The sequence below is a fragment of the Phaseolus vulgaris genome, chromosome 9, assembly GCF_051622355.1.
Source record: "Phaseolus vulgaris cultivar YP4 chromosome 9, ASM5162235v1, whole genome shotgun sequence".
NCBI lineage: Eukaryota > Viridiplantae > Streptophyta > Magnoliopsida > Fabales > Fabaceae > Phaseolus > Phaseolus vulgaris.
The window spans coordinates 11,891,033-11,911,216 of NC_143506.1; the positions used below are offsets into that span (position 1 = coordinate 11,891,033).

Genomic DNA, 20,184 nt, shown 5'->3' on the forward strand with positions numbered 1-20,184 from the left:
CAAGCTACGAGACAGTAAGATCAAACATTTTGGCCTCAGAACCTTTGCTGTCTCTGAACCGCGTATATGCAATGTTGGTACAAGAAGAAAGAGTGAGAATGATGGCCAAATCAACGGAAGAAAGGGGGTTGGTCATGGGTCTCGCGATGCAGGCCAACTACAAAGAAAAAGGGCGTGGAGATGTGGTAGAAAAATCAATGACGTGCAGTCATTGCGGTAAAAATGGTCACGACATGAAGGGATGCTTCCAATTGATCGGATATCCCGAATGGTGGGGTGACAGACCAAAAAGTGAAGGCAAATGGAACGGCAGGGGACGTCAAGGGATGCGAAACAAAGGTAACCCGACACGTGCAAATGTGGCACACGCTAGTGGAAGCAACAGTCAAGCCAACAATGACAACAAGAAACTTGAGATGGCAGGTCTGACCAATGAACAATGGAAGGTACTGGTTGATATGATCAGCAAACAAAAATCAAATGAATCAGAGAAAATGACTGGTAAGAGCATTTGGGATTTGTGGATTATTGACAGTGGGGCATCAAACCATATGACCGGATCACTGGAAAATTTGAGTGAAAAGGAAACTATACAAGGGTGCCCCGTGGGGTTACCCGATGGTGAACGTGTTCTAGCTTGCAAACAGGGAACGATGACTCTTGAAGAAGGACTTGAATTGAAAAATGTCCTTTATGTTCCCAAATTAAAATGCAATTTACTTTTAGTACCTCAATTGATGGATGAAGAAAATTGTGTTGTAACATTCACTAATAAATTGTGTATTATACAAGACCGCACTTCGAGGACGCTGATTAGAGCATGTGAACGAAAAGATGGGCTTTATTGGTACTCAAGCATGTCATGTCAAGATGGAAAATCAACTAGCACTTTGGCACCAAAGATTAGGACATCCATCATTTAAGATCGTGCAAATGCTTCCTGATATAAATGGAAAATGTACTCGTGATGAGTTGAATAAAGTTTGTAAAGTTTGTGAAATCTGTGAAAAATCGAAACAAACTAGAGATAAGTTTTTCTTAAGTGCGCATCAAACTTTGAATATTTTTGATTTAATTCATTGTGACTTATGGGGTCCTTATAAAACTCCTTCATCCTGTGGTGCTTCATATTTTTTGACAATTGTGGATGATTGTTCACGGGCAGTTTGGATCTATTTGTTAAAATAAAAAACAGAGGTATCAGTGACTTTGAAAAAAAAATTCACACTCGTTGAGAGGCAATACAACAACTGTGTTAAAATGGTTCGCTCTGACAATGGAACCGAATTCATGTGTCTAAAACAATATTTCATTCAACAAGGTATCCTTCACCAAACTTCCTGCGTCGGGACCCCGCAACAAAATGGACGCGTCTGATGACTTTTTACGGCAAGTGCAGCGCTTTGTCAGAAGTAACAATTGTCCCTAAGGACGGATATCGATCCCACAAGGAACAGTGAATTATCAAGTACAATAATCGCTAGATATAGAACAAAACAATTAAAAGTGTATTGAAAGTGGTTGTGTTGGCAATGATCAATAAGAAAACAGACAAAGAATTAGTTGTTTCAATTGGAAAAATAGGGATTAGGTTTCATCTCTCTCACTCTCATGTATTTTGATTAGCATGTCAATATTAAGTTCTTTGATTGAAATTGATGCCCGTATAAAAATCATCTATATCGATTCCTCGCATATAAAATTCTTAAGAATGTTCCCTAACTAACGATCCCTCGCATAATTATAAGAACAACTTAGAACGAAGCTCAGACGTTGAATAGCAATTAACATTTCAAGTCTATTCCTAGCACTCAAATATGTTAAGTATTGTTGTTTAGGTCCGAACCCTAAAAATACCTCCCGGTCAGATTTAAGATTCTCAATTTGTCACGGAAAATTAAAAGTAAAACAACAATACCAATAATCAATCAAGAACTGAATATTAATATATAAAATATCACCTCAATACATAAGAGTTTGAGCAGATTACTCCCAATCCCAAAGGGTAGAATTAGCCACGCATACTTCTATCACCTTCCATTCTCCCAATTGGGTTACAATTCACTCTATGGTGTTTTCCTCTCAATCTCGCACCTTAAGGTTGAGCCTCTAGCCCTCTATTTATCCCAATTTTCTAGGGTTAGGTTGTTTCCTATGTCGCGCTAATGGGCTAAATGATAAAACATAAAAAAACCCAATCTTTCTTTGCATCTTTTTCCATTCTGGGACCTTCTATCTTTATCTTTTTAGCTCAAATCATTCATCTTTAATCCAAATCTCCAATCTTCCTTAGAAATCTGCAATTAACACCAAATTTGGGAATAAAATACTCTTATTCAAATAAAGATCATAAAAAATGTAAAAAGGTATAAATTCATAAATTAGGGATTATTTTATATGTAAATTAGCAATAAATCCTCATAAGTGCCTATATTTTAATATGAAATATTACTGAAATTAGACACTTATCATCGAACGCAAGTATCGACATATTCTGAATGTTGCTCGGTCATTACGGTTTCAAGGCAATCTTCCCATTAAATTTTGGGGGGAATGCGTTTTGACTGCAGGCTACTTAATCAATCTCACGCCATCCTCCATTCTAAAAGGAAAAACTCCTTATGAAGTGATCCATGGATGTGTACCCAGTTACGCGCACTTACGAGTATTTGGTTCATTATGTTATGCTCATAATCAAAATAGACAGCGGGATAAATATGATAGTCGTAGCCGAAAATGTGTGTTTGTCGGGTATCCATTTGGCCAAAAAGGATGGAAATTATTTGATTTGGAAACAAAAACTTTCTTTGTCTCTCGTGATGTACATTTTTTCGAAAATAAATTTCCATATTTTGAAGCCCAAAAGATGGACACTACACCACCATTGCAAAACCCAAGTATTGCCGACCTTTAGAAACTGGAACGGACCCACATCTTCTTCATGAAACTGCCTCCTCAAACCTAGATAAATGCATCGTCAACCAACCCATTGCATCTCCCATCCCAACCAAGGGGGATGCTACCCTCACAAATGACTTCGACCACACGATCAACGACTCCGATCCGTGCATAGAAGCCTCGACGCTACCCGCAGATCCACCGCCGCGTCCGACGGAGACGGCGCCGTCGGTTTCTTCACCACCGTTGACGGTCGCGGTTCCCCTTGGCGAGGGCATCGCGCGAAGCTGCCTTCCGTACGGTTACGCGATTTTGTGGCAGCCACCAGGATACCGTCGAGCCCCGCTATTCCGTCACCTCCTTCAACAGAATCCCCAGGTGTTTCGTATCCTATACATGATTTTGTGAATTATGATTCCTTTTCTAAACATCAACAAAGTTTTCTTACCTCTTTGCACACCGAGCAGGAACCCTTGTTCTTTTCTCAAGCGGTCCGAGAACCCCGGTAGCGTGACGCTATGGCACATGAGATTCATGCTCTCGAACTCAATGACACCTTGAAACTCACCGCTCTCCCTCCTGGAAAGAAGGCACTTGGGTGTAAATGGATCTACAAAATCAAATACAACTCGGATGGAACAATTGAAAGATTCAAGGCTCGATTGGTAATTCTTGGCAATCATCAAGGGGAGGGTTTGGATTACAACGAGACGTTTTCTCATGTTGCAAAGACGGTAATCATTCGCACAACTCTAGCAGTAGCAGCCGCAAAAGATTGGGAGCTTCATCAGATGGATGTTCACAATGTGTTTCTCCATGGTGATCTTGATGAAGAGGTTTATATGAAACTCCCTTCTGGCTTCCAAGAATCTCAACCAGAGGCAGTGTGCAAGCTTCAAAAGTCTCTCTATGGCCTCCGACAGGCCCCCAGGTGTTGGTTTGCTAAACTATCTTCTTCTCTAACTCGTTACGGCTTCCAACAATCCCCGAAGGATCATTCCCTGTTTACTCTCAATAATAATGACATACAGTTGGTTGTGCTAGTCTACGTTGATGATCTTGTGATTGCAGGGAATAACGGTACTGCCATCCAATGTTTTAAAGGCTACTTAAATCAATGCTTTCATATGAAAGATTTAGGCCGCCTCAAGTACTTCCTGGGGATTGAAGTTGCTCGCTCCCCCAATGAAATCTTCCTTTGTCAGAGGAAATATGCCTTAGATATCATTACTGAAGTCGGATTGTTGGGTGTGAAGCCCGCCACTACACCATGTGAAGAAAATCACAAATTGAGCTCTGCTACTGGTTCTTTTCTTTCTGACCCGGATACTTATCGTAGACTTGTTGGGAGGTTAATTTATCTGTGTTTCACTCGACCTGACCTTGCCTACAATGTCCAAGTTTTATCTCAATTTATGCAAAATCCACGCTCCGAGCATTGGCAAGCTGCTCTTCGTGTTGTTCGATATTTAAAGGGGCATCCTGGACAAGGAATACTCCTACCTCAAGAGAATAACTTACAACTCTTTGGGTGGTGTGGTTCTGATTGGGAAAGTTGTCCACTGACACGGAAATCTCTCACCGGATGGTTTATTCAACTCGGCACTTCCCCAATCTCTTGGAAAACCCAGAAACAACAAACGGTTTCTGCCTCCTCTGCTGAGGCTGAATATCGATCAACGGCTAAGACCACCCGAGAATTAAAGTGGATTAAAGACATTCTCGCTTCTCTACATGTTCCTCATCCTGACCCAATTCGTCTTTATTGTGATAGTCAAGCAGCACTTTGTTGAACCAAGTGGTGTTCAATGTTTTGAAGAATCCAAATCCTTTGAAGGATGATGAAGCCTTTGCTTTGCTTGTTGCTGCTGTGCTGGTTTTAGCCTTGTTTTGGGGTAGTTCAATGTTGTAATCAACACTTAGATTAAATCTCAAAGCAATTAGCATCTCAATTTTATCAAAGCAAAATGATTTTCAAACTAAGTTGAAACAACCGATTGTTTACACTTAGGTGTTTTGAGAAAGTTTGAAAACTATTTTTGAATGGTGTTTTTGTTAAGTAACAAAACAACCGATTGATTCGAGGAAACAATCGATTGTTTGTTTTAAAACCATAACAGAAAAACTGTTTTCTTTGATTGAGCTTTAAATGCTTTAACTGAATACGCTCCAGTCATTAAATGCTTTGACCAATCTATTTTAAATGCAATTAAGAGTTTGTTAAGATTTGATAACAAACTATATTCTTAGATTTATTTTGAAAAACAGTTTTGATATATTAAGAATCTTGAAACATAGTTTTGATCTAAGAAGAGTTTTTCAAAGTATTCTGAGATTGCTAAAGAGTTGAGAGATTGATCAAGGTGCTGAATAGGGATTCTACTTGTATTGATTTCAGATTTCCATCTGTAACAAGTGTAATCTTTGTAAACTGCTGAACAATTCGTTTGTGTGTGTTGCTGAGATTGGTTGTGTGTTCTTGAGGTGTTCAAGATCAACAATCTTAGTGTTGACCAAGGAGAGTATGTTTCTTGAGGTGTTCAAGGTCATTCTCTTGGTTGTGGTGTAAGTGATCAAGGTGTGGTTGCTTAGTGGATATCCTCAGGGTTTCTAAGAAGACTGGATGTAGCTCTAGTTTTGAGTGAACCAGTATAAACAACTGTGTACAATCTCTCTATCCTTAACTCTTTAATTTCAGTTTGTTTGTTGTTTGCTGGTATAAACAACCGATTGTTTCGAAGAAACAACCGATTGTTTTTCCTGGTATTACAGTTTTGCTTGCTGTTTTGGCTAACTGAATTGCTTAATCAATTGGTTTCTGAAATAAGTTCATTCTAGCTTTGAAAAGTTTACGAAAACCCCTTTAAACAATTCACCCCCCCTCTAGTTTAAAGTCATCTTTTCTAACAATTGGCATCAAGAGCTTGGTTCTTGAAAGTTATTCAAGTTGATCCTAAAATCTTTCAAAATGGCTGATAGACTACCGTTTGGGGAAGGTGCCTCAATAAACAGACCACCCTTGTTTTGTGGTTTGAATGACCAGTTTTGGAAAGTTAGAATGAAAATATTTATGGAATCTCTAGACAAAGGAATTTGGGATGCAATTGAAAATGGCCCTTTTATCCCAATGTTAGAAAAAGATGGTTCTGTCATTGAGAAACCATGGTCTCAATGGACTGAAGCAGAAAGTAGAAAGGCCAAATTCGATTGCATTGCCAAAAATATTATAACCTCTGCTTTAAATTCTGATGAGTTTTTCAGGGTCTCACAATGCAAATCATCAAAAGAAATGTGGGATGCTTTGGAAGTCACTCATGAAGGAACAAATGAGGTGAAAAAGGCTAGAAAGCATGCTCTCATCCAAGAGTATGAGATGTTTAGAATGCTGAAAGGTGAAACCATAGCTGAAGTGCAGAAAAGGTTTACACACATCATCAATCACCTTATGAGCCTTGACAAGACGTTTGATAAAGAGGAGCTGAACATCAAGATCTTAAAATGTCTTGATAGAACATGGCAACCAAAGGTAACTGCTATTTCTGAATCTAAAGATCTAACATAATTAAGTGTTGCCTCTTTGTTTGGAAAGCTTAGGGAACATGAGCTAGAGATGAATAGACTCAATGTTCAAGAAAGTGAAGATAAGCACACAAGGAGCATAGCCTTGAAAGCATCCAAACATAAGGGAAAGCAAGATTCAAGTGATGATAGTGATGAGGAAAATCTAAGTTTGTTGTCAAGAAAATTCAGCAAATTCCTCAAGAGAAACCGCAACAAAGACAACAACAAGGATAGGTATGGAAACAAGAAACCCAATGAATTTAATTCAAATAACTATACTTGTTTTGGTTGTGGTGAGCTAGGTCACATAAAGGCTGATTGTCCCAACAAGAGTAAAGAGAAAAAGACAAGCTACAAGGAGAAAGACAAAACAAAAAGAGCCTACATAGCTTGGGATGAAAATGAAGTGTCATCATCAAGTTCTTCATCAAGTGAAGATGAAAAAGCCAACATATGCTTAGTTGTTGAGGATGATGATGATGATTCATGCAGTTCAAGTGAGGTAAGTTCATGTGCTTCCTTAAATGAACAAAACTATAGTGAATTGCTTGAAACTTTTCAAGAAACACATGATGAAGCTAATAAATTGGTTCTTTCAAACAACCGATTGAAAGATCTTAACAATGGGCTTGAAAAGAAAGTTAAATCACTTGAAGAGGAACTGAGAAAAGCAAAAAGTGATTTTGAAAAATTGGAAAAAGATTTCAAAAATGCCTCTTGCAAGTGTGATACTCTTAATTGCACAAATTGTGAAAATCTTGAGAAGAAGGTTCACTATCTTATTGAAACTGTGGACAAGCTTTCAAAAGGAAAGTCAAACTTTGAGAATGTCCTAGCATCTCAAAGCTGTGTTTTTGGAAAGGCTGGTTTAGGCTTCAATCCACAGAACAAGCAAGATAGGTTTTCAAAAAGTTTTTTGAGAAAATCAGAAAAACAACCGATTGTTAAGACGAAACAACCGGTTGTTACATGCTTTTACTGCATGAAGAAAGGCCACTCTGTTAGATTCTGCAAAATTAGAAAATATTATGTTCCTAAAGGTTTTATGAAATGGATTCCTAAGGGATGTGATGTTTCTAACAGCAAAGAAAAGCCAAATGGACCCAAATTTGTAAGGGGACCAAATCTTGCAACTTGTATTTGATTATGCAGGAAAAATGAAGAGAAAAAGGAAGAATTGAGCCAACTGATCAAGCTGTTGAAGAAAAAGGAAGTCATTGAAGCTAAATCAATAATATGCAAAAGGTCAAAACAGTGAAAAGAAGCTTTCTTGATCAACAAGCAATTGGCTCATTGAAGAAACAACACAAGGATAAGACCTTCCTTTTATTTGTTATCAATTTCTGTTTTAAAGTTCTTTCTTATGATTAATTGTCTTTTAATCAATGTCATGTGCCTTAATCTGTTTCTGTTTATGGTTAAAAATTACAAAATCAAGTTTTTAACTACTGCAGAAAAACAACCGATTGTTTCTTCGAAACAACCGATTGTTTTGAGTCTGACAGCACTGTGTAGAAATTAATTTAACTGATTTTTTGAATTTCTAGCCGTTGCAGATATTTTTTCAAAGGGAGAATCTTGGTCAAAGGATCTGTGTTGAAAGCTGATCATGTTCAGAAAGGATTTACAACATTCATAAAGGAATATATTCCAAAATCTTGGAAATTCAAGAGCCTTAATGACTAGTCAAAGATCACATGTGAAGACCATGTGATTTTCAGTTTTTTCTGAAATTTTCAGTGCAGAACAGAGTCAAGTCCTCTCTCTGAAAATCAGGTACCCATTAAATGAAATTAAATTCAAATTGATTCTCTTTCTACTATAAAATCAGGTGCATAATTCTTTCATCAAGAACAACCAATTGCAACATCTCTTGCAACATCTCTTGCAAATTTCTGTGAAGTGAGTTTTCATCTCAGTTGTCATGGAATCAACCCCTCCCACCTCTAAAAGAGTAAAAACCAGAGCTGTAAGGTCTGGAGGAAGGCTTGAAAGCTGGTTTTCTGGTGATACCGAACTCATTGAGAAGTATAGATATGAAACAAGTGTCAAGAAAATAAACAACCCCAAGGTTGTGTGCTTTGACTGGCTGAAGAGTCAAAAACTTGACAATGTGAGGAAGCTTCTCAAAGACCAGTCACTCAGAAAGTTTCTGGAGCTCAAAGGGAACATTTATCCAGATTTGGTGAGGGTTTTCTACACCAACTTGAAGTTTGAGGGAAACAGCTTGGTCTCTCATGTGAAAGGCGTGGAGACGGAGATAACCCATGAGGTTTGGGCTGCTGTAGCTGGGCTTAAGTTCTCTGGATTAAGAATCAACAAAGGAAACCTTGGTGTGGTAGAAGATTTTAACAAAATCCAGTTCTACAAAAGTTGCTTGAAGAACAAACAATCTCAAGTTAGCACTTGCTCGGTTGGAGGCTTGAAGATTGATGAGAGGTTGCTTGCTCTCATTGTAACTTGAATTCTAACTCCAAGGGGGAGTAATCACTCAGTGTTGACTGAAGAAGATCTGGTTTACATCTTCTGCATCACCAAGAAAGTGAAGATCAATTGGATTCACATAATCAAGGAACATATGCAAAAAGCCATGAGGTTAGGCGATTACCACTATCCCTATGTTGTTTTAATATCTAAGTTTCTACACTATTTTGAAGTTAATATTGAAGATGAAACTTCTGAGCTGGTCAAGTCAACTCAAGAGTTGAACAATGGATCACTCAGCAAGATGGGCTTCACAAAAATAGGTGGAAAATGGTTAAGTAAGGATGGTGATCATGGTACATCATCAAGTGGTGCTGCTCACCTTGAACAAGATGAACCTGCTGACATGGATGTTCAACATGAAGATCCAGCTGAAGATTTTCAAGATGCAGGACCTAGTGATGATACTGAACATCAAGGAGAAAGAATGCAAACCATGTCTCCTTTTGAAAGACTCATGGTGAATAGGCTAGATACCTTTGCTGAAAATCAAAGGAGCCTTCATGATCTATGTGTTAGCAACTTTCAGAGGATAGATACGAGGTTTGACAACATGGATGCAAGGTTTATGACTCTGGACGAACAGATTGAAGCTGTCCAGAATCAAATCTTTGACCTTCAGTTTGCTGATGAAGAAGATTGAGAGAAAAACAACCGATTGACCATCGAAACAATCGATTATTTTTTGCTGTTCTCTTTTCTGGTTCTAAATTTCTTTCCTTCTGTTGTTGCTGGTTTATTCTGATGTAATTGGAACAATGTTTTATTTTATCTCTTATCTTTGTCTATTTGTGAAGACAAATAGGGGGAGATATATGTTGTGTTTCCAATTTATTTTAAGTTTCTGTTTTTTTTTTTGTTAAAAACAGTTTGAGTGATGATTATTTGGTTCTGATATTGAATGTTTTAAGCTTTAATTGTTTATCTGTATGCCAACAAAATATCAGAAGTTCAATGTATTGCTCAAAGTTCTATTGCAGGAATTGCCTCAGATTTAATCAAAGAACAACACAAGCATCAAGTATTTTTATACTATTTTTGAAATTCTTGAAGACCTCTTATAATGCCTAGACACTTACCATCTTTTTTCTCATTAAGACACTTTTCACTTTCACAAACAATAAATTATTTTTAAAAACTAAATACAAAAATTCAACAATACTCAATATAGTGAACTAACAATTTAGCATTAAATAAAATTCCTAATAACAGTGAGATTGTGTTGCCCACAAGTGATGTTTAACTTAGCTCTTGCTTTCACGCTTGTGTTCTCTTTCAATTTCAATATTTTTTTGTCAAATTGATCTTCTCTTGTAATCTTTTTCTTTAATTAGTCAATTTGTATCATTCAAAGTCTTTAATTAGTCTTTTGGAGAAAATAATATCCATTATGGAATTTATACATTGTTATATGTGATCGTTTATTTATAGTTTTATGCATTCTACCTTTTGTGACAAGAAAATAATAACAATAATAGTACAACAATTTTGTTTAATTAGAGTTACACTCTACTCAATTGTTTTTTTTATATCAGACATTAAAAAGGAGAAAACAAAAATATAATACAAATTGTCCAACAAATTAGTGTTATTAGATTAAATTATAACATATACTACTTAATTTATTACTAAAAATATAGTTAATATTGTATATTATCATAAAATTAAACATTAGTGGTTTGTATTTATTTATTTTATATCTCATCTTTACATTTTTTAATCGCATTTTAGATTCAATTTTTATTAAGAGGAAATTAGTTTTATTTATTCCTCTACACATTCAGAGAGAACAAAATCAATCAGAGTAATTAAATTAAATTTGAGAGACTTAATATTTATCTTTGTATTCTATAACTGCATTGAGAAGGAGTTTTTTTTAAAGAACAAATTGTTCAATTTTTAAGAGGAAAGGAAAATGAAAGTGGAGGGAATAACTTCCTTATTTAATTTGGGTCTCCCACTAATATCAAGAGATTTAGTAAGAGGAGATGATTTAAAACATTTTAAATCTATAAAAAAATATTATTTATTATTTGAAATAAAATATTATAAACGCAAAAAAAAAATTAATTTAAATTCCCCTCTTATTATGAACCAAATAAGAAAGGAGTATCTTCTCTTCTCTTTTCTTTTCTCTTCTCTTCCACTCCTCTCCAACTTTTTTTTATAATTGAACCTAACAAACCTTTAAATGATTTAATATACACTATTATTTATTTAGTATTTTTTTTACTTTGTATTTATTTCTGTTGATCAATGAAATCAAATTCATAAACATTTTTATTTTGTCCTGTAAAAAGGATCCATTTTTTTTTTATAAAAAAACTTGGTTTTCATCCATTCTTTTGAATCACTTGGATGTGTTTTATATATTTTATTACATGTTGTTAATTTATTGAAATTATTAGTGGCTAATTTGAGTATCAAAAGTACTATTTTTTAACAAATACTCCTCGTCACCCATAGTACTAAATCATGTTGGAAAGTTCGATCACTAAGTAACAACAAAAACTTCGAAGTTAGTTTTAATAATAATAATAATAATAATTATTATTTTGTGTTTTTAACTAGACATATGAAAATTCCTTGACTAAAAGAGAGATATTCACTTGCGTCTTTAGAAAATTATTTATTCCAAATTTTGTGTGATTATGAAAAAAATTGTAAAGAAATAAAGTAAATAAAACATATAAATAGCGACTTAATCACGGTGAGGATATATGAAGAATTATGCACTAAACAATAATAATAATATATTATTTATTACATAGTTATATACAAATTATTTTTGGCCTTAATGATTGTTTAGTTTTCTTCAACTCCTATGATTTAAAAAAGAAAGTTTTGAAAATGACTGTACTTATAAATAAATGGCTTAAATAAAAATAATTCATTTTTATCCTTAATATTAGAGTTACTAATATATTTATATTTTTTTTAAAAAAGGCAAGTAACAAAGAGAAGAATGAAATGGAGGCCGTTGATAAGAGTCTAAGAAGGTCAACAAATTCATGGAAGAAGAACAATAGACGTTGATATGTTTGACTTATTCTCTGATAAATAATTGAAATGGTTATGCAAAAGCAAATTAGTTTCCTTCAATTATGGATGACACCAAAAACAAAAAACAATAATTTTATTCAATTCAAACGCGGGCCCGTCGCCCGGGCAAAAGACACCGCCTTTAGGCTGTACACAGCACACGCTAATACTAATCCATTAATTAATCTCTAAATCACACTAACACTAATAAATCTTACTCAACAAATATTAATTACTTCAAAATCTCAAAATAATAATCCTAATAAACCTTATATTTATTGCTAAAGAAAAATAATAAACGCCATTATTGTTAGCGCGTGCTTTTACAATTATATATTTACTTTTATTTTTATTTTTATTTCTAATAATTCGAATCCTATAGCCCTTGCGATTGTAACCGCTGTTGCAGTTGCTTCTTCATCTTCCTCTTGCTATTCACTCTATTCTCCGACTCTCCCACTCACTCTCTCTTCTTCGCTTCGATTCTTCAGATCTCTTCGCCGATTCCAGGTGATTTTCTTTATCCGATCCCGTTTTTCTTTTTTATGTTTACTTTCTATTTACCTATCCGATTCAGTTTTTTTTTTGCGTTTTAGGTTTTCGTTTTCTTTTGTTTCAATCTTGTTTGGGCGCTTTGATTTGATGGTTGTGTTGCTTTTTTGAATTGCGATTGATGTGAATTATTGTTGGTGTTGACTCGGTTTCGATCTGTGGTTGAGTGATTCTGTAGCTTCTGACTCGGATATTTGGATGAGACGAGGCACGAGCGGTTGCCAAAGTCAACTGTTATTGTGGCCACAAAAACTGTATTTCGTATGCACCTGTTTGCTGATTTAATTGGTTTTTTGTTTACTAGTTATCAAAATAGAGACCGGCAAACGCATCTGAATTAGGTGTCTCATTTCGACTAATCTGATAATATATAGGACATGCACTTTTGAGGTATTTAATTTAAATATATGTTTGTCCAGTTCTTTTTGTATGCTTTGTTCTATAGTCACGTGAATTTATTAAAGTTATTTTCTTGCTTGATATCATAATATTTATAGTTTTGAATTCTGAATGATGGATCTGGGACTGGGATAGTTTAATAGACTAATAGAGATTTGCTTCTTCAATGTAATTAAATTCCCCCTTCTATTTTTTTTTTTTTGTATTTTCACTCGTGATTGAAGAATTGAGAGCTGATTGTTTTGTGCCCATAGGTAGAGCATGGCAATGGAAGTTACTCAGGTGCTTTTGAATGCTCAATCAATTGATGGGAATGTGCGGAAGCACGCCGAGGACACTCTGCGTCAATTTCAGGAGCAAAACCTTCCTGGATTTTTGGTCTCTTTGTCTGGAGAATTAGCAAGTGAAGATAAACCGGTTGACAGCCGAAAGTTGGCAGGTTTAATACTGAAAAATGCTTTGGATGCCAAGGATGAAAGCAGAAAGCAAGAATTGGTCCAAAGATGGTTGTCTCTAGACCCTGTGGCAAAAACTCAAGTTAAGTCATGCTTGCTGCAAACACTCTCTTCTCTTGCTCTTGATGCTCGGTCTACAGCAACTCAAGTAATTGCTAAAGTTGCTGGAATTGAGCTTCCTCAGAAACAGTGGCCTGAGCTGATTGGATCACTTTTATCAAATATTCATCAAGTACCTACTCATGTGAAGCAAGCGACTTTGGAGACTCTAGGGTATTTGTGTGAGGAAGTATCTCCTCAGGTTGTTGATCAGGAACAAGTAAATAAAATACTTACTGCTGTAGTTCAAGGTATGAATGCGTCTGAAGGGAATAATGATGTTAGGCTTGCTGCTACAATTGCATTATATAATGCTCTTGGATTTGCTCAGGCTAATTTTACCAATGATATGGAGCGTGATTATATAATGAGAGTTGTTTGTGAGACAACAATGTCCCCAGAAGTGAAAATACGTCAAGCAGCCTTTGAATGTTTGGTCTCTATTGCTGCCATGTATTATGAGAAATTGGCTCCTTACATCCAGGATATATATTCCATCACGGCAAAGGCTGTTAGGGGTGATGAGGAGCCTGTTGCTCTTCAAGCCATTGAATTTTGGAGTACAATTTGTGATGAGGAAACTGATATCTTGGAAGAAAATATAGGTGATTCCAATGGAGACTCTGATATACCCTGTTTTTATTTTATAAAGCAGGCCCTTCCTGCACTTATCCCTCTGCTGCTGGAAACATTACTCAAACAAGAAGAAGATCAGGATCTAGACGAAGGTGCATGGAATATTGCAATGGCAGGTGGTACATGCCTTGGTTTAGTGGCTCGTACTGTTGGAGATGATATTGTGCCACTGGTAATGCCCTTCATTGAGGAGAATATTACAAAACAAGATTGGAGGCAAAGGGAGGCAGCCTCTTATGCTTTTGGATCTATCTTGGAGGGGCCTTCCCCGGACAAATTAGCTCCTCTTGTTAACCATGCGTTACCATTTATGCTCAGTGCTTTAGTGAAGGACCCAAACAACCATGTGAAAGACACCACTGCTTGGACCTTGGGACGCATGTTTGAATTTCTTCACAGTTCAATTGTTGGTACACCAATTATTAATGAGGGAAATTGCCAACAGATTATTACAGTTCTCCTTCAGAGCATGAAGGATGTTCCAAATGTTGCTGAGAAGGCCTGTGGTGCTTTGTATTTTCTTGCCCAGGGTTATGAGGATGTGGGACTAACATCTCCTCTAACTCCTTTTTTTCAGGAAATTGTTCAATCCCTTCTAACTGTTACTCGCAGGGAGGATGCTACAGAATCACGGTTGAGAACTTCTGCATATGAAACATTGAATGAAGTGGTAAGGTGTTCCACTGATGAAACAGCTCCTTTGGTGTTACAACTAGTTTCTGTCATCATGATGGAGCTGCACAAATGTCTTGAAGCACAAAATCTTTCATCTGATGAACGGGAAAAGCGAAGTGAATTGATAGGCCTTCTCTGTGGGTGCATGCAAGTAATTATTCAGAAGTTAGGGTCTTCAGAAGGTACCAAATATGTCTTTTTGCAGTGTTCTGATCAGATAATGGGACTATTCTTCAGGGTCTTTGCTTTTAGAAATGCCACTGCACATGAGGAGGCAATGCTAGCCATTGGAGCCCTTGCCTATGTGATAGGCCCTGATTTTGCCAAGTACATGCCAGAATTTTATAAATTTCTTGACATGGACCTTCAGAACTTTGAGGAGTACCAAGTTTGTGCTGTCACTGTTGGTGTTGTAGGGGACATATGCAGAGCATTGGAGGATAAGATACTGCCTTATTGTGATGGGATTATGACACAACTTCTAAAAAATTTGTCAAGTGATAATTTGCACCGTTCTGTGAAGCCCCCTCTGTTTTCATGCATCGGTGATATAGCACTAGCAATAGGAGATAACTTTAATAAATACTTAATGTATGCAATGAACACACTACAACTTGCTGCAGAGATGTATGCCCACACATCAGGTTTTGATGATGAAATGACAGAGTACATTAATTCTTTGAGAAATGGGATATTGGAGGCATATTCTGGGATTTTTCAAGGGTTTAAGAATTCATCAAAATCCCAGCTTTTGATTCCTTATGCGCCTCACATCCTCCAGTTTTTGGATAGCATATACATGGAAAAAGACATGTAAGAAAGGATAAAATAGTTTTTTTTTTTCTTGTTGTGTATTCATTACTTTTAGTGACTTCATTGCCTCTTTGAATGCAGGGACGAAGTAGTTATGAAAACAGCAATTGGAGTCCTTGGAGATCTAGCTGATACACTGGGAAGCAATGCTGGTTCTTTGATACAGCAGTCTTTGTCAAGCAGAGACTTTTTGAATGAATGTTTGACCTCAGAAGATCATTTGATTAAGGAATCTGCTGAGTGGGCCAAGTTGGCTATCACTCGAGCTATATCTGTTTGAGGTTCATCTGGGTTAGCATATCCATTGTCATAAACTATCTGCATGCATTTGGGTGTGTCGAGGTGGGTCTTGGGATTGCATGTGTCAATTTGTCTCCATGGTCAGACAACGGGAAGGTATCAGTATGAAGGTCTTCTTGTTGTCACTAACTCTTGCATCATCACCAATGCATCACTGACTTTTGCATGAGCACCATTAAGTCCAGGTCTGTCAAGAGGAAGAAGGTAGCGATGAGTTTGCAAATGTGGGTGTAGGTCTTCATGAAACGTGTAATTGATTGAATGGCTACGGGGAGGCAACTGATTCCTGATTGAGAAACTAAGTTACTCTTAGTTGGAATTGGATGATGAGTTTGGAGTTGATGTTACGAGAAGATAAACCCATTCGAGCTTGAAAACGGTTTTTTCCTCAACTGAACTGATAATACTTTATTGGAATAGTTGAATTCGCGGGGTTGAACTGGTTTTCATCAACACCGCCCAAAGTGCTTTATTTCAAGTGAATCTCTTCCTTTTTTTTTTACTTTTAACCTGCATCTTCTTAAACCATTTGTTTTGATCATCCCATTGTGTATAATTGTCCCTAGTCTGTTGGTCATCCATATAATTTTTTTTCTCCACACATTGCTTTTCCAGGCTGGGGATCGGTTTGTTATTATTGACCCAGGATGGGAAAGATTACATCCTTCTAGCATTTTGCATTTTTTTTTATGTCAGTTGGTTTCTTAGGGCAAAAATCATCATGCATTCATGAAATCATCAACCTTTAATTCCTTTGTTTTAAAATGCATATGTACATCATATATTGGCTATTCCTGTGGATACAAAAAAGAAACTCGCCATATGTTGTGATGATACCAAAAGAACTAGTGTGGTGGATTGTTGTTTTACTTGTTGGAAGCAGTCGTCTGGGTATAGCCTGTATTCATGTTATCTTTCTCTTGTCTAAGTAAAAGTTTGTGAATTTTGGCGACTTTGATAATTTTGCCATGTTCCTGCATATCTCATTATGGTTTTGGTGATGTGAATCTTTTTGTTACAAAGATAAAATTGTATAATGTCTCGCCCCACTTTCATAGGCAGTTTGCAAACTCCAATTTTGGAATCACCCCTTTTTTTGGTAGAGGAGATCATATCCTGAATGATCGCTGTTAAACCAATGTATTTTCGTTCTTATCTATTTGTTTGTATAATGCTTTAGTAGACTGGCATGTTGAATCCGGTAATGAAATGACTATCAACCTGAAATATAATTCTAAAAAGTAAGGTTGGGTAAAAAATCCAAATTACAAAATTCAATCCATAATTATCCAAATTCATATTAGTTTTAATCCATTTAAATGGATTTATCTCAAATTCAAATACATATTTATGGATTTTAAATCCAATTCATTTAATTGGATATGGATTAGAAATAGATTAAATATATTTTTGGATTATCTAAATTGTATTTTGGGTTGGATTTTGACTTGGTTCGATCCAGGTTGAGCCAAGACAATTTGGGCCGAGGTTGAACCAAGACAATTTAGGCCTAGGTTGAGCAAAGTCAGCTTAAGTCCATGTTGAGTCGAATCGTTCGGGTCCAAGTCGAATCGAGTCGGTATGGGTCAAAGTTGAGTCGAGTCAATCTTAGGCCAAGTTGAGCTTAGTGGTCGATATTAAGCTGACCCAAGTTGGTCAGGGTCGATATCGAGTCGAGCCAGTCCAGTCCCATGTTGACCTGAATCTTTCAGGTCCGATATCGAGTTGAGCAAGCCCAGGCCGATATTGAGCCGAGTAGGCTTTGGCTGATGTAAAGCCGAGCAGCTCCAGGCCCATGTCGAGTCGAGCGGGCTCGGGCTGATGTCGAGTCTAGCAATCTCAGGCTGATGTCGAGTCGTCCGGGCCCAAGTCTAATCAAGTCTGTATGGGCCAAAGCTGAGTCGAGTCAACCCTGGTACAAGTCGAGTTGAGTGGCTGGTATTAAGTCGACCCGAGTCGACCAAGGTCGATATCGAGCCAAGTTGGCCCAGGCTAATATCTAGTCGAGCCGGTCTAGCCCCATGTCGAGCTGAATCTATCGGGTCCGATATCGAGTCGAGCAGGCCTGGGCCGATATTCAGACGACTAGGCCAGGGTTGATGTCGAGTTGAGTGGGCCCAGGTCGATATTGAGTCGAGCAGGCTCGGGTCGATATCAAGCCGAGCAATTCCAGGCCAATGTCGAGTCGAGCAGGTCCTTGCCGATGTCGAGTTGGGCAATCCCGGGTCGTAGAGTCGAGCAAGTCCGTGCCAATGTCGAGTTGTCTAGGTATAGGTCAATGTCGAGTTTAGCGGGCCCAGGTTGATGACGAGTCGAGTGGGCCCAGGTTGATGACGAATCGAGTTGTATGGGCCCGGGTCAATGTCGAGTCGTATGGCCCGAGTCGATGTCGAGTCATCTGAGCTGGGCTTGGGCTGATGTTGAGTCGAGCAAACTCCGACTGATGTTGAGAGAGCAGGCTCGGGCTGATGTCAAGCCGAGTGGGCCTGGGTCGATGTCGAGTCGTCCCGGTCTAGGCCTATGTTGAATTGTCTGGGCCCAAGCTGATGTCGAGTCGTTTGTGCCAGGGTCGATTTTGAGTCATCTGAGCCCAGGTCAATGTCGAGTCATTCAAGATTGGGACGAAGACGAGCTGTTCAGGCCTGAGATGTCAAGTGGTCTGGGTCCGGGCTGAAATTGAGTTGTCCGGGCCCAAATCGAATCAAGTGGGTATGGGCCAAAGTCGAGCCGAGTCAACCCTATGCCATGTCGAGCTGACTGGCCGATATTAAGTTGACCCGAGTCGGCCTAGGTCGATATCGAGCCGAGTTAGCCCAGGCAAATGTCTAGTCGAGCCGGTCTAGCCCCATGTCGAGCAGGCCTGGGTCGATATTCAGACGACTAGGCCAAGGTTGATGTCGAGTCGAGCGGGTCCAGGCCGATATTGAGTCGAGCAGGCCCGAGTTGATATCAAGCCGAGTAGGCCCAGGTCGATGTAGAGCCGAGCAGGCTTGGGTCAATGTCGAGCCTAGCAGTTCTAGGCCAATGTCGAGTCAAGCAAGCCCTTGTCGATATCGAGTCAAGCAATTTCGGGTCAACGTAGAGTCGAGCAAGCCCGTGTCGATGTTGAGTCGTCTGGGTCTGGGTCGATGTCGAGTTTAGCAGGCCCAGGTTGATGACGAGTCGAGTGTGCCCGATTCGATGTCGAGTCGCATGGGTCCGGTCGATGTCAAGTTATTTGGGTGGGCTCGGGCCGATGTTGATTCGAGCGGACTTCGACTGATGTCGAGCTGAGCGGGGCCGGGCTGACGTCGAGTCGAGCAGGCCCTGGCCGATGTCGAGCCGAGCGGGCCCGGGTCGATCTTGAGTTGAGCGTGCTTGGGCCGATGTCGAGTCGAGCGAGTCTGACGTCTGGGCCAGGCAGATGTTGAGTTGTTCAGGCCCGGACCAATGTCAAGTTGTTCGGCCATGGTTGATTTCAAGTTGTCTGGGTTCAGGCCGATGTCGAGATGTTCATGTCCGGGTCGATATTGAGTCGTCCAGGCCTGGAATGTCGAGTCGTCCGGGCTCGGGTCGATGTCGAGCCGAGCGGGCTCGGGTTAATGTCAAGTCGAATTGGTCCGCTTCCCGGTTGAGTCAGCTTAGGTCCAATTCAAGCCAAATTAGTTTCTGTCCATATCAAAATGAATTTATTGTAATTATGCGTGGCAATGCGGGCTAGCCCGCCCATATAGGCCCGTCCCACATTTGACCCGCAAAAAACAGGTCGGACGCAAATAAAAATAAATATAATAGTTAAAATGAATATAAATTTTAAATCCAATCCAATTTGGATTTGAATTTTGAAAATTATAAGGTTTCATTAATGAAATCATTAATATTTTTTAAAGGAGACCTGTGTCTCCGCAATTTCAAAGGTTTCATTGGTTTCTTGTGTCCGAAAGAACCAGAACGCACCGCAAGTTGTGAGTTTCGGATAAGGACAATAATTAAGGATACTAAAATATAACTTCATTGTCGTTATTATTACTAGTTATTTTTTTGTCTCACTCCTAAAACTTTATGTTTATTTTACACCTTTTTTTATTTTTACTATTGAAAATGTCATCTTTTTACTTCCAAGTAACATCTTAAGGTGTGATTTTTTTACAATAATTATTATCTATCGAATGAACTTGGGCCTTTTTGTTTTTAAAGAAAACGTTTGTCTTCATGAGATGGGAAAACAGAGATGGATTAAAATATGGAAATAGATATTAATAAGATTTAAAACTAGGTTTGTCTTGTATTG

At 38.1% G+C, this 20,184-nt stretch overlaps 1 protein-coding gene across 3 annotated transcripts; it reads left to right on the forward strand.

Moving 5' to 3' along the window:
• Positions 1-12,287: 12,287 nt before the first annotated feature.
• Positions 12,288-16,875, forward strand: LOC137823161 (importin subunit beta-1). Of its 3 annotated transcripts, XM_068628311.1 has the most exons (4): positions 12,319-12,495; positions 12,842-12,927; positions 13,191-15,614; positions 15,696-16,875. In XM_068628311.1, exons 3-4 carry the CDS (start codon positions 13,198-13,200, stop codon positions 15,892-15,894), a joined length of 2,616 nt encoding a protein of 871 aa, XP_068484412.1. In that variant the 5' UTR covers positions 12,319-12,495; positions 12,842-12,927; positions 13,191-13,197; the 3' UTR covers positions 15,895-16,875. The 3 variants fall into 3 exon arrangements, with proteins under 3 accessions (XP_068484411.1, XP_068484412.1, XP_068484414.1); XM_068628310.2 differs by lacking the exon at positions 12,842-12,927 and having other exon boundaries at positions 12,288-12,495; XM_068628313.2 differs by lacking the exon at positions 12,842-12,927 and having other exon boundaries at positions 12,355-12,495; positions 13,195-15,614.
• The last annotated feature ends 3,309 nt before the right edge of the window (positions 16,876-20,184 follow it).

What these genes read in the sequence shown, in the direction of transcription:
- LOC137823161 (XM_068628310.2), top strand. Translation starts at nt 13,198, where the DNA reads ATGGCAATGGAAGTTACTCAGGTGCTTTTGAATGCTCAATCAATTGAT. An exon ending in ATATACATGGAAAAAGACAT is followed by an intron (nt 15,615 to 15,695) that starts GTAAGAAAGGAT and finishes CTTTGAATGCAG; the next exon opens with GGACGAAGTAGTTATGAAAA.